This window comes from Haemorhous mexicanus, chromosome 12 (genome assembly GCF_027477595.1).
Source record: "Haemorhous mexicanus isolate bHaeMex1 chromosome 12, bHaeMex1.pri, whole genome shotgun sequence".
Lineage (NCBI taxonomy): Eukaryota > Metazoa > Chordata > Aves > Passeriformes > Fringillidae > Haemorhous > Haemorhous mexicanus.
Window position 1 is genome coordinate 15,860,146 of NC_082352.1, and position 12,800 is coordinate 15,872,945.

The 12,800-nt window shown below is 49.7% G+C and overlaps 1 protein-coding gene across 3 annotated transcripts; it reads right to left on the minus strand.

Annotated features, from left to right (window-relative positions):
- Positions 1–99: 99 nt before the first annotated feature.
- On the minus strand, positions 100–12,352 carry E2F4 (E2F transcription factor 4). Of its 3 annotated transcripts, XM_059857314.1 has the most exons (10): positions 12,166–12,352; positions 10,255–10,364; positions 9,614–9,777; positions 9,082–9,123; positions 6,444–6,505; positions 6,013–6,298; positions 5,430–5,594; positions 4,262–4,309; positions 2,673–2,717; positions 100–2,352 (listed from the first exon to the last, which is right to left on the minus strand). In XM_059857314.1, exons 1-10 carry the CDS (start codon positions 12,340–12,342, stop codon positions 2,237–2,239), a joined length of 1,215 nt encoding a protein of 404 aa, XP_059713297.1. In that variant the 5' UTR covers positions 12,343–12,352; the 3' UTR covers positions 100–2,236. The 3 variants fall into 3 exon arrangements, with proteins under 3 accessions (XP_059713297.1, XP_059713298.1, XP_059713299.1); XM_059857315.1 differs by lacking the exon at positions 4,262–4,309; XM_059857316.1 differs by lacking the exons at positions 100–2,352; positions 2,673–2,717; positions 4,262–4,309 and adding an exon at positions 4,362–4,457.
- Positions 12,353–12,800: the final 448 nt, after the last annotated feature.

The window sequence follows — 12,800 nt, forward strand, 5'->3', positions numbered from 1 at the left end:
TGGCAGGACCCACCTCCGGCAGCAGGACAGGGCCTCCTGCCGGGAAAGGAACCCCATCCCTTGGGCTAGGGCAGAGAGGAGGCACAGGCTGGGGCAAGGTGAGAAACTCTGGAAAGTTTTTGTTTATTCACGTCAGAGAACACTCTGTACAAATATGACAGACAATTTTCTTCCCTTGCAAAAAAAAAAAAGTATAAAAATAATCTTTATATATGAATCAAAAGTTCATTTGCAACTGTAAATTCTTCTCTAAGTATCCTTTTCAGGAGGTCGTCTAACTGGTGGTGGACATGAACACTGGGAAGGAGGGCAAGGGCCAGGCAGTACATGAAGAGCTCGAGCTACACCAAAGCCATGGAGCCTTGTCAACAGGCAGGACCAAGGGATTCCGGGCAGCTTCCATGTGGGGAGGGGAAGGTTCAGGGACAGGCGGCATGCAGGCTGAAGTTCATCCCCCAGAGGGGTCTCACACCTCAGCTGTCTTGCCAGCAGCAGCTGCCAAACTCGTGTCCCCATTGCTCTTCCTGAGTTCTTCATGCTTTCCCCAAAGAGGCTGCCAGTGCTTTGTTACTGCAGAAATGAACAGTCCTTGTGGAGGAGTCCCATGCAGAATGAGAGGGCCTGAGGAGCCACTCCAGGGACACAGGTCCCAAGCATATGCTCTTCTCACCTCTGCAGGCTCTTGATACTTTACATCCCTTAGTGCTGGTGCTGCAGCTGGTTGTGTGGGTCACAGGCAGTGAGCAGCTACACAGAGAAATTAAACATCAGCTGTTTAAATGGACTGCTGGAAGCTCCCTGTCTGCAGCCGCCAGCCATGGCCTGGCCTGGCTCTCTGTTCAGCAGTTTGCAGAGCAGGAAAGGCAGGACAGCTGCTTCCACTGTAGTGGCAGGAAGATGTGCAAAACTAAAGACACTCACAGGACCCGACCAAAACCCAAAGTTGCGGCTTGCAAAATACAATACAAATTCCATCAGGACATTTTTACTCCAACCAAACTGCACAAGGTCCCAGCCTGGTACCAGCTGATGATCCTAAAGAAGCCAAGAGCAGACCTTCCGTTACAAAGCAATGAAGAAAACGTTGAGGAAAAACGATGCAGAGAAAGCATCACAGTAGGTAAAGACCTGCCACAGGATCAGGAACTGGGAGTGTGGGTATGGGCACTAAGGGAGCAAATGCAAATATACAGAAAACCTGATCCTGAGAGAAAAAGGGGTAAAAAAGCTCACTATTTTGACAACACCTACCTAACCTGTCACAGCAAAATACTACTGAATTGTAACTGCTTGGTCACCTTTCAGACAGTTGCAAATTCAAGTGCAATGGTTGGAAAAATTTGCTATTTGCAAATATGAGCAGGCTCTGATGTCCCTGGAGTACCTTACAGGAACCAGCTGAAGCAGTCTTATCCTTTGAAACATCTCTTCAGTCAGGCAAAACCAAAAATTAAAACCAAAACCATACTGGCACCTCTGCTTTAGCCTTGTTGAAACAGCACAGCTGCTGGACAAGGAGCTGGAGCCCCTGGGGTTGTGCATCAGAAGGCTGGTGAAAGCAGATCCAACATTCCTGCTGATGCACCAACAGGGAAAGGCTCAGTGCTCCTGGGTCCTACAAGGAGCACTCAGCTCCTGAATCCCACTTGGAGGCACAGCTGGCTAAAAAAAAGTGCTTTTTGTAAAGCATACTAGCTTGGTCTGAAGTCACTGAAAGAAATAGACACTTTGGTGCCTTTTTTTTTTCCTCTTGATGCCTTTTGGAAATAAAACTACCCCAATCCAAACCACTAACACAAAGAAATCTAACAAACAACCTCTGGGCTTGTTAACTGGCCATGGTATTGGGGCTCCTTGTAGCAGCTGGTACCTAGGAGGTGCAAAGTGCCTCTGGGAGTGCAGGAAAAACCAAGGCATGCAGATTGGAGGAAGCTCAGAGAGGCACGTGGGCAAATTCTGCAGGTGAACTGGGAACACTCAAAACACAGACCCTTTGAGAGGGGAGAGACGCGGGGGAAAAGCTGCATGTGCGTCGTGCACATGCACCAGAGGAAGAAGCAAACTACAGGGAGGCTCCCAGCCTGCAAGTCCACATCTCTTGGTTCTGAGTCCATTTGACAGCATCTCTGAATTACTCGGCCATCGAGTTCTAGCACAAAAGGAATCCAAAAATAGACACTTTCCAAAGAGTTACAAAACAGTCTGTGTTTGCAGGGCTCACAGCCGCACTGAGAAGTCAGAGGTTGAGGACAGGCACATCAAAGAGGTCACAGACACCTTCACTCTCATCCAGGTTGTAGATGTAGTCGTGATCTCCAGGTGGAGGGGAGAGGCGGAGCAATGGAGCAAACACTGAGGAAAGAGAAGCCTGAGGTTGGTTACTAAACTCAGCACTCCCACCCCAGCTGAGAGCTGCCAATGGCACTGAGCAGCGTAGCCACCTCACAGGAACAGTCTTTGAGGTGGCTTCAGTCAGCCTCACAGAATTGAAGAGACTCCTGGGTCTCACACCTCTCTCAGGGACCGGCAGGACAGCGAGAACTGAGTCTGTGTCCAGAGCCCAGAAAAGATGAGGCAAGTCTGCAGTCACAAGGCTGCCAGCTGGGTAAAGTCACACAGCATGGTCTTCCTCCGAGGAAGGCCACACCATGACAGGAAACTCTGAGACTCACCTTCAGATGACATCAGCTCTTCCAGCAGCTCAGAGTTCACACATTCTGGGGAAGAGACAAGGTTGGTAGCAAAACAGTCTGCTCTCCTGGTCTGCTCCTGAGTAGTTCCCCACTTTCCCCACCCTTGTTATCCCTTCTCTGGTAAGGCACAGTATGTGCAGCAGTGAAAAGAAGCTTGTGCTTAAAAGAGATAAAACCATGTAGTAAAAGTAATTCCAGCACAAAACACTAAGAGAGAACTCCAGCTCCTGTGGCTTAGATTGCACAGCCTTAAAGCAGCTGCCAGTGCCAGGACAATGTTACTGGGATCACACAGAGGATGAGAGGCTGCATGGAGTGTGCTGCAAGGACCGTTCCTCTGAGCTCTGCTGTGCTGCTCTCTTCCAGTCCTGAGTGTTGCCTCTGTAGCTGTTGACTCTTTTGTCCTTTGCTCCTGGATTTTTTTAATCTTCCCCCTCCAAACTGTGAAGAATACTCCATAAAACCACATACTTTACCACAGACAGTAAACATCTCCTTTACAATAGTGTCCACATAGTGACACAGTAGAGTTACTTTGGGGAAGTTAGATCTTTTACATGGCTGGGGCTTTGCAGCAGTTTATATCTCACATTGTGAACTCAAACTTGCTCTTCAGATGTACTTAGACATCATCAAGACTTCATCCACTATCTGCAGCAGAGGTGCTGGGCAAGGAGGAAGGATGTTCTCCAGGCTGACTGTGGAGCCCAGGGCTAAGAGCACACAAATTGGAGACTCATATGTGTCTGTGACTGGGTCTGTGGGGATTTTTACCCAAAAGCAGCACCTTCACAAAGCATCTGCTAGAGCATGGAACTAAGGACAGCTGTTGTACATCTCCTGTGACCACCACTGAAGTGCTTGGGTGTACTTGGCCCTGCCTTGCTGTGAGGCTACAAAGTATTTGGCCAGTAGTGAAGAGGAATAAATGTACTGATAAAGTTTCCCAGTTTAGGTTTATGTCAGACCAAATTCCTTCACCTTTTCTGCCCTTAACCCAGAGTCTGTCCCACCATTAGGCAGCAACCCACAGATATTCCTTGGACAGAGTCAGAACTCCAAACACACGTAACAGCACTTCCCTCCCCTACTGCTCCAAAATTACCAGCTCCTCCACCACCACCACTGAGAAGTATTTTGAAGAGAGAACACCATCTCCTCAGATTATCTGCTTGGATTAGCCTTAGGCAGCTAAAGCTGAAACAAGACTTAGCAACTTAGCAGGGATTTTTCTTTTCCATACTGCTGACAAGCTGAAGGAGGAGCATGAAAAGGCTGAACATGGATTAGTGTCGGCATGGGGACAGGAAAGCCCTTGCTTGGTGCACTGCAGGCAAGATCTAACAGAGGTTGCTGGAAACATGGAGACAAAAAAATACATACAGAAACCAGTAATTTTAAAAGTGCCCAACTACTCTTTAGTAGAGGGCCAGCAGCCACCAATGACCACAAGCACCTTACAAAACCACATCCACAAAATAATCCAAAAAGGAGTGAATCAAACAAATTGTCCCTTTTCTGTGGATAGATGGGCACAGAAAAAAGCTGTGGTCAGGGAATGAACGTACCTCTCATTGGATCAAACATCTCTGACAGCTCTTTGGGAAGTTCCAGTACTGCAAATACAACAAACCAGATGGTTTGGATCATTACATGAAGAGTCTGAAATGCTTTACAGCAGAATCACCCACAAACCTACTGTGCTCCTTACGCACCCAAATCATCCAGAAATTCTGTTCCCACACTCCATGTCAGATATTTCTGCTGCAATGACAAGCAACAAAACACTTGAGCTCCACTACTTTAAAACAAGTTTGTAGGAGCCCTGGGACATGAACATGTTATCACAGTCAGCAGCTGTGTCTATAAACCTCACCCAGTACACTGCCTTGATTACCTTGTGTAAGATGGGGACATGCATTTGGAGAGGCACAGTGATAAGATATATGCACATCCAAGGCCTAATTCCACAACCAAGATGACTCCACAGCTCATGCTGCTCTGAAACACGCCAGCAGCAGAAGTGAAAAAAGCACTGGGTGAGCTGTGTTTGAATAAGATTTCTTCTTCTAACCATAACCTAACCTCGAGTGTTTCTTCAGGGAAGTTGGGCTTCAAAACATTCCAGCAGTGTGGCTTACCTAGAGGATGCTTTTTCTCTCCTTGGGCCAGCCTGCCATTTCCTGGCATAAAGCTCCAGAGTTCCTTTTTTAAAGCACATCAAGGAGCTCCCCAAATATATACTGCAGGGTCACTAAGAACACAAGATCACTAAAGACAGATGAAGTATTCCTGAGCAAAGGAGGAAAAGGGAAACAAGAGCTCTCCTAATACGGAAAACTCCCCAAGTTACAAAGGCACTCTCAGTGGTGGCTGAAAATTCTATAGCTTCATGCAGTCTCAAAAACAGGACCTTACTCTACAGAAAGGATTGAAAAGGAATAACCCTACATGTAACAGCAGAGACGTGTGTCATGAGGGTGTCCCTTGCAGATTTTCTAGTACTGATGTGACAGAAAGCAGCAGGACACTAGACAAGACACAGTCACCTTGTCACCATGTTTCCTGGCAGCCTCACAGGGCACTGCCTACTCATCCTTTGCAGACTCTGGCTGACAGCAAAGACAGAATGGAGTTCAGCTCCTTCCTCCAGGCCCAGCAGCCTTTCCCTCACTCCCAGCAGCCAATCTCTCAGCAGGATTTTGGAGCAACACATGAAACAAGCAGCATACTCACCTCCTGTGGGGTCGGGCTTGATGGGCTCAAAGGAGGTAGAGGTGCTGGGCAGGACAGAGCTGCTATCCAGCGAGGCTGAGGACTGCAGCAGCTGCGTGTCCAACGCCGCCGGCTGGCCCTCGAAGTCACCGCTGCCCTTGGACTCTGCCGCCGGGACATCACACTCTGGGAACAGCCACAGACACACCCAGGAATGTCATCTCCCATCAGCTCAAAGGCAGCTGCAGCACAGACTCAGCCCTCACTGGCAGTGCTGGCCAGGCAGCTGCACAGAGAGAAGCTTTCCTGCTTTCCTCCAGGTCCATATTTGGATATATTTCCTGCTGATCAGTGAACCTGCATGACCAGCTTCTCCCCTACAGGTGCTCCTACAGGTTGGCACTACTCACTGAAGCCAAGTGCCTGATCTCCCTGAGCACAGCCAGTCCCACTAACCAAGGCCAAAGGAAGGGCAGCAGCAAAGGCAACGATGCCCCTCTGCCAGGAGCTTTCAACGCTGCACATCCGGCAGTGCCAGCCCCAAGGAATGTACCCTGCTCTACCAGCCACCAGCCCGTTTCTGCCTCCTGTAGCTCCCTCTCACCTGTGCCTGCATTTTTCTGTGTGGGAGGCCCATGGTCCTGAGTGCTGGTGGGTGTTGGTGTGGAGGGCTGGGTGCTGCTGGGAACAGAGGCCTCCTGGAAGTGGGCGAGTGGTGGGATTTGCGGTTTCGAGGGTGCAGCTGCCTGGCACTGAATGAGGTCTTCAGGGGGAGGGACAGGGAGTACGACAGGAGGAGAGCTCCAAGTATCTTTGTTTACTAGGAGAACATCAATGGGACCACTTGTGCTCTTCAGGTGGATCTGGTATTTCTTCTGTCCATTTAGGCCCTGAAAAAAATCAAAAGCAAAACATAGACTTACATTAAAAACCGTTTTCAAAGAGCACATCAATTTTCCACAGGCAAAACATGCATGTAAACACACACACACACACAGAGAGTCTCTGCACTCTGCCCATGAATTTATCACTCACCTCAGGGACAGGAACCTCCAAACGTGTTCCTGATGGGGCTCGAATCACAAGGAGGGTGTCTCCTGTGAAAACAGAAGCAGTCAGGGCTCCTGGGCACAAGCTGTTGTGATGTTAATTAAGCACTGATGAAGAGCCCCACCTCAATGCCCCCCCTCTCCTGACAATCCTCCATGGAAGGAAGACATCTACACCCTAAGCACATCATACAGTTCCTAATGCCTCACAAGAACTAGCTTAAATTCACTCTTAAGAACATCTGAATCCTAAGGGAAGTATCCTTCATTCTGCTGTCACAAGCTTTTAGATGTGAATTAGAAACAAGAGAGCTGCACTGCCAGCAGAGAGATGGGGTTGAACCAGGCTCAGAGCCAGGCTGCCAACCTCAGGCTGGTGTCCCAACACTCCCCAGTCTCTACTGGCCAGAGCTGCCTTAGTTGTACTGGATTCTCCACAGAGCCCAGCACAGGTGGGGCTGGAAGCCAGGCCGACAGCATCCTTCCTTTCCAAGTTCTGCAGCTACTTAAGACCTACACCCTAATAACTCAACAGTCACAGGCAAGCAGCTCCCAGCCCATATCTGGGTTTAGAGAAACATGAACAGAGAAATAAATACCAGAGCTGTGAATATCTGACATATTTAGATCAAGCAGCTTGCAGCTTTCACTTTTAATGTTTAAGCTTTAGTGTGGTTAATATTCACAATTCCCCAGTATTCTGATTAAGCTTCATGTGGTAATTAACACAGAAGATCCCCAGAGTGATGAAAAAGAGTGGACAGCAGAAAAATATATCCCTTAACTTCAGGCTGGCAATCAAAAGTCAGATCAGCAAAAGGTAAAGAGATTAAAAACAACATGGGATGTGTCAATTGGATGGGATTTGTTTAACAAACCTACACTTAAGAAAAATGTAGAAGACATTTAAAATGCAAAATAAAGCTCAAAGACACCAGCTCAAACTGTAAAACCTCTTAGTTTCAAAGACAGGTGCTGGGTTTGTATCTCCTTTGATAAATATGTCCCAAATACTTGTACAAAACAGCACCCAGTAGGTTTCCACTTCCTTTTTGAATCTGCAAGTGCAAAATGCATCAGAGCAACAGATGCAGAAATTAGGTTTCCCAGTCACTAAAAACTGACATATTCTTACTTCTTTCTTTTTTAATTAATCTCTATTTGACAAGAGTCCAAGAGTGGAAATCTTGGAGCAAGCAAGTTCAATAGCAGTCAATTAGAGAAACCAAGAGCTGAAATTCAGCCTGCACCACAGTTCAAGAACACAAGAGGTTTAACCAAAGAACATCTGTAAGGCTCAGGTGTTCAGGAGAGGAAAATGAATCATGTAAGGCATATTCATACAGGAAAACTGGACAGGCAATGGAAAACCATGGATGAAAGCCTCCATTCTAGAGGGAACTGACACCTACCCTCAGTAAGATCTAATCTCTGAATGTTTTGGTGAGGTCTGACCTCCAACACAAAGAGGTTTACAAAAACCAGGTGCAATGAAATGCAAAACACTCAACCAGCCAAGCAAGGAGCTGTCTGCTGGTCTCCAGTAAATTCTTCCAGACTGTTACAAGTGATCTGGCCCCCAGCACTGTCAAACTGAAAACACAATGCCTGCCCCCAAAAGTGCAGCTTCAACCAGAAGAAAGAGCAAAGCCAAGGGGGTGGTGATGCAGCCGTTACACCGGCAGGAACTTGATGAACAAGGAAAGCACAAAGGCAGCAACAGCAAACAGAGGAGCTGATGAAGTGCAGGGTGAGAATAGTGCTTGGAGGAGATGAGGAGAGCCAGACACAGGTGAGATTATGCATGGCTGGAGGCAGCCAGGATAAACAGCTTCAATCTCTGCAGCAGCTAAGCAGAAGCAGGTTGCCAGGTCAGGAGAGGTCAGGCACCCACTGAAGCAGAAAGGGGCTGCAGCTCCACTCCACTACAGCTGGGAAGAGCAGTTTATGTTCTGAGGCTGCCCCTCTGCCTGCTGGCCACCAGGCATTTACATCTGTCATTAGAACTGGCAGCAAAAGAAACAAAGACTCCTGTGGGTTTTCTGCACTTTTGCCCAGAGACAGAACATAGGACTTCTGATACAGGCCCCCCCAGCTTTAGGAATGAACGAGTGAGAGCAGAGAAAGTGGTGCATTCCCTTCTGTCCTCTGCTGTCTCCTTCCTGCATTCTTGTTGGCAGGGGAAATGATGTAGCTGAGGGACCACCTTTAATACTATTTCGCTGCTTACATCATGGTTTCTGCTGTGAAATAAAATGTTTTCTGTCATTAGAACACTGACCACCCAAGCCCTTAAAATTAAGGGCTTCTACCATAACACACATACACCCAGCTGTGAAACCCAGCAAGAAGACTTCCTTAGGAGCAGCATCTCCATTCCTTTAAGCACAAGTAAAAGATATGGCCTGTCCCCTCTAATGGAGACAATAAAGCGGCAACTCAGTGGTACACAAACCCAGGACAGCATCAGAGCTGACATTACATTTCACTTGATGCTGTTGGCCAGCCCCTAGTCTGCTGCCCACTCTTTCTTGGAGAAAGGAAAGCAGCTGGGACAGACTGACAGGCCTGCAGCATCACATTTTTACAATGGAGCACCTCATTGAAAATGAACATTTCCTCACCTGTGAAGCACTTGCAGATATCTTCATGTGTCACATATGCTAATGTTCCCAAGGTTAAGGAGAAAGGCTGCAGCTTCCTGCACAGACAGAGAGCTCAAAGGGCACCTGGTGCTTCCTTTCTGAGCACAAGGAACACCATTCCCAGAAGGCTCTCCATGCCACACTCTGAAGTGGTCTGCAGGTGAGGTCTGCAAGCTCCATGCCTGTCAGAGCTGACATCCTGAGATAGTTAAGCCACAAGAGCTGGTCTACACTCAAGAAAGTGGCACCTGTGACTCAGAAAGAAGCCCTTTTCTCACTGTGGTAAACATTACTGTGTTTTTTACTTCCAAAAGCCGGAGGAGAAGCTGGGTGCAGAGAATAGCAGGTCTCCAGGCTGTTACCCTAATTTCAAACCAAAGTGCTGCCTTTTGACCCCTTTCAGTGCAGCTTCTCCAGCAGCAACAGGTCAGCACCCACCAAGCCCTCAGGTCTCTGCTTCTCAGCCCAGCAAGTGAACATGGAGACAGAGCCATCAGTTCACACAAAGGATATCGACTGTTCTGCATGTCTTCTGTGACATTTTTGATGCTCTGCTGAACCCACATCTTCTGCTGCTCCAGCTCCTGTTCCCGCTGCTCCAAGTCCTCAATGTCTGCCTTCAGCTCAATCAGTTTGTGAGCTATTTCACGTGTGTTGCAGCCAGGACCCACCCCCCTGGGTAAAGCAAAAATGTGTTAGATACATCAGCCTCTGGAGGCCCCCAGACCAACCCCAACCTCTCTGCCAGCCTCTTATTCCCACCTGTGTCAAACATCAATGCCAGATTGCCTGGAAAGCCATGTCTGTTCCCACTTTAGATCCCCACCTCCCAGCACAGCAATGTTTGGTACATCTTTTTATTTCCCACAGTCTAGCAGGACTCTTCCCCACCTCCAGTGTCATGACAGGCATCTTTTCTAGACTAAGGCAGTGCAAATATTTGATTTGTACCAAAATAACACCTTTGCTGTAAGAGAGACACCATATGTACTTCAGCTGTCCTCACTGTGCCATCAGCACAGCCCAGCTGGGGGAGGCACAAGCATGGGCCACTGAGGAACCTCCCTCTGCACAGGGCATTTTAATCCCACTGTCACTTAAACCTGCACTAGAAGGGACCTGTGAATGATTTAGACCATCTCTGCCACTCACTTCCACTGGATACTGTTCTTGGACTTCTTCTCAATCAACCCGATGCCTTCCAAGACATTTGTGATGTCGTAGATCCGTCGCTTCTGTCGCACAGCCAAGGTATCTGCAGCCTGAAAAAGGTTAAGACACTTAATTCCAAACTCTCAGTCATGTTTAGCTCCTTCCTGCCTGGCAGACTAACTCCTGGCCAAGTACTTTGCTCCCCATTTCATACCTCTCCTGTTTCAGCGTTTCAAGTTACACAGCCATGTTCTTGATCTCATATGACCATGAGAAGAAGTCACTAATTTTTCTTTTTTTCTTACCCCACAGCCTCCCCACTAAACACAAACCAAATTCCAGCACTCCTGCTTGCAGTGGATCCAAAAATCACCATTCTCCAGTAGCAAAGCAGAGCTAGAAAACAGTAGTTAAGCAGCCTAAAAATTCAGTGCTCCCTCGGGGTAGAGCTGGAGATGGGAAGGGGAATGCTGAGAGCCGTCTGTGCAACACTTCAGTGAAATCAACATTCACAAGGTCTTCTCTAAAGCTGATCTGATGCCACTTGACAAAGAATCAATATCTTTTCAAGAGATTCCTCTGTTTGAATGACATGACTCCAGGTGGAGAGGAACCATGAGCAAGCCTGGGGCTTCCCTGCCTTGCTCACACGACCCTTTTCCCCTCAGGTTTCAGGACTCGAGGAATGGCACTGTTTCCACTACCACATGGCAACCTGGCACCAGCAGGATTTAATGTGTGCACAGCCAGGACAAACCACATCAGTGGCAGTGCAGACAGAGCAGGTTAGCACAGGAACCATGTTCCTGTCACCACCAGTGAGGGGCCAGGACTTTAGAGACCCTACACCACACAGTGTAAATAAATCACACTGACCAACATGAATTCCCTTAATGGACATTTGAAGCACAAAGATATTGTCAAATCCAATGAGAAAACAATTTGGCAAAGGCATGGAGCCAGGAAACTCCTCCAGCCCTGCATTATTGGGGCTTTCTGGCACTTGTCTGTCTCACACACATCCCCACTTAAGAGATGATTATATAAACCACAGCAAAGGAACTTCCCCTACAGGAAAGGCCAGAGACTAAGTACTATACATTGCACAGTGTTACTTCCTCTAGGTGAAGATCTGAAAAATACAGAAGCAAGATGCATTCACACAGCACTTCTCCACTGCCTAAAGGCATGGGGGACACAACCTCTGGCAGGTGACTCTGACCACACTCCCCCTCCTGGTGTCTGCCAGGAGGGTTAAGTGTTGTACAGACAGTTTGTATAGGTACGTCTGCCTGTAGGTGTCTGAGGCTTTGGTGCCAGTCATCAAGTACAGGACAAGAACACAGAGGAGAACAAGGTGGTCAAACAGTTCTGCAACTGAAGCACAAAAACACCTGCAATGTATGGCAAGGTCCTAGTGCCCGGGACATCCCGATGGGGTGGGGAGAAGCGCTGGGAAGGAGGAGCAGGAGGGGGTGTGAGGGCGGCCAATGCAGAGCCCTCTGTGCACTGCCGGCAGCTCTGTCGCATCCCAGGAACCCCACTTTCCGTGCACCTAGAAATGGCTGGAAAAGCTCTCCAGGATCATCGATCCCACTAAACCCCACCACTGAACCATGTCCCTAAGCCGCACATCCACAAACCTTTGACCAGGGACAGTGACTCCACCGCTGCCCTGGGCAGCCCATTCCACCAGTGCCTCACCATTCTTGCCGTGAAGAAATTTTTCCTGGAATCCAATCTAAACCACCTGCTGCACCGGGCGCTGCCATGTCCCCGTTCTCTCCCTCCAAACCTGCTCCAGCCGTCGGAGCACCGGTCCCGCCGGAGCCCCGCTCTCCCGGCAGCCGCTCCCTCCGAGCCCACCCCCGGGCCGGCGGAGCCCTCGCCCCCCGCCGGCTGCCCCCGCACCAGCTTGAGGTCGAGCACGCCGTCCTTGGCCTCCTGCAGCAGCGACACGAACTTGGTAGTCAGCAGCCCCAGGCTCTTCTCGTGCCGGCTGGGCGCGCCCGCAGCCCCGCTGCCACCCCCGGGGGGCTGCGCCCCGCACTCCGCCATCTGCCCGCCGCCGGCTCCGGGGCCGCGCATCCGCTTCCGGGCCGCGGGGCTCCCCGGGAACCTCCGGGGCGGGGACGGCGGCGGGGCGGGGACCGGGGACTCCCCCCCCACCGCCTCCCGGGGGTACGGAGATGTTCCGCTTTGCTCCCGGTGTTTCGTCAGCCCCGTCGGTTTGGGGCTCCCCCGGATAAAGCCAGGGGTGCGTCCATCCCCTCGCCGTTCTGTGGTGCCAAAGTCAGACTCCCGCCCTGTGCTACCGAAGCCAAAGCTCAGCCATGTATCCAGCTCTCACCGCCCCGCTGACAGGGGCGGTTTGCTGCTCCAGCACACCCAGTGCCGGGGGAATCCTCCAGCCTGTGCCCGGGGAAGGCAGCTTGTGGCAGGGACACATCTCCAGGTCCATCCGCAGCCATAGAGGATGCATCCCCACCTTCTCGCCTCCGGGTCAGGCTGGCACAGCGCACCCCTTCATGGTGGATCCACCCTCG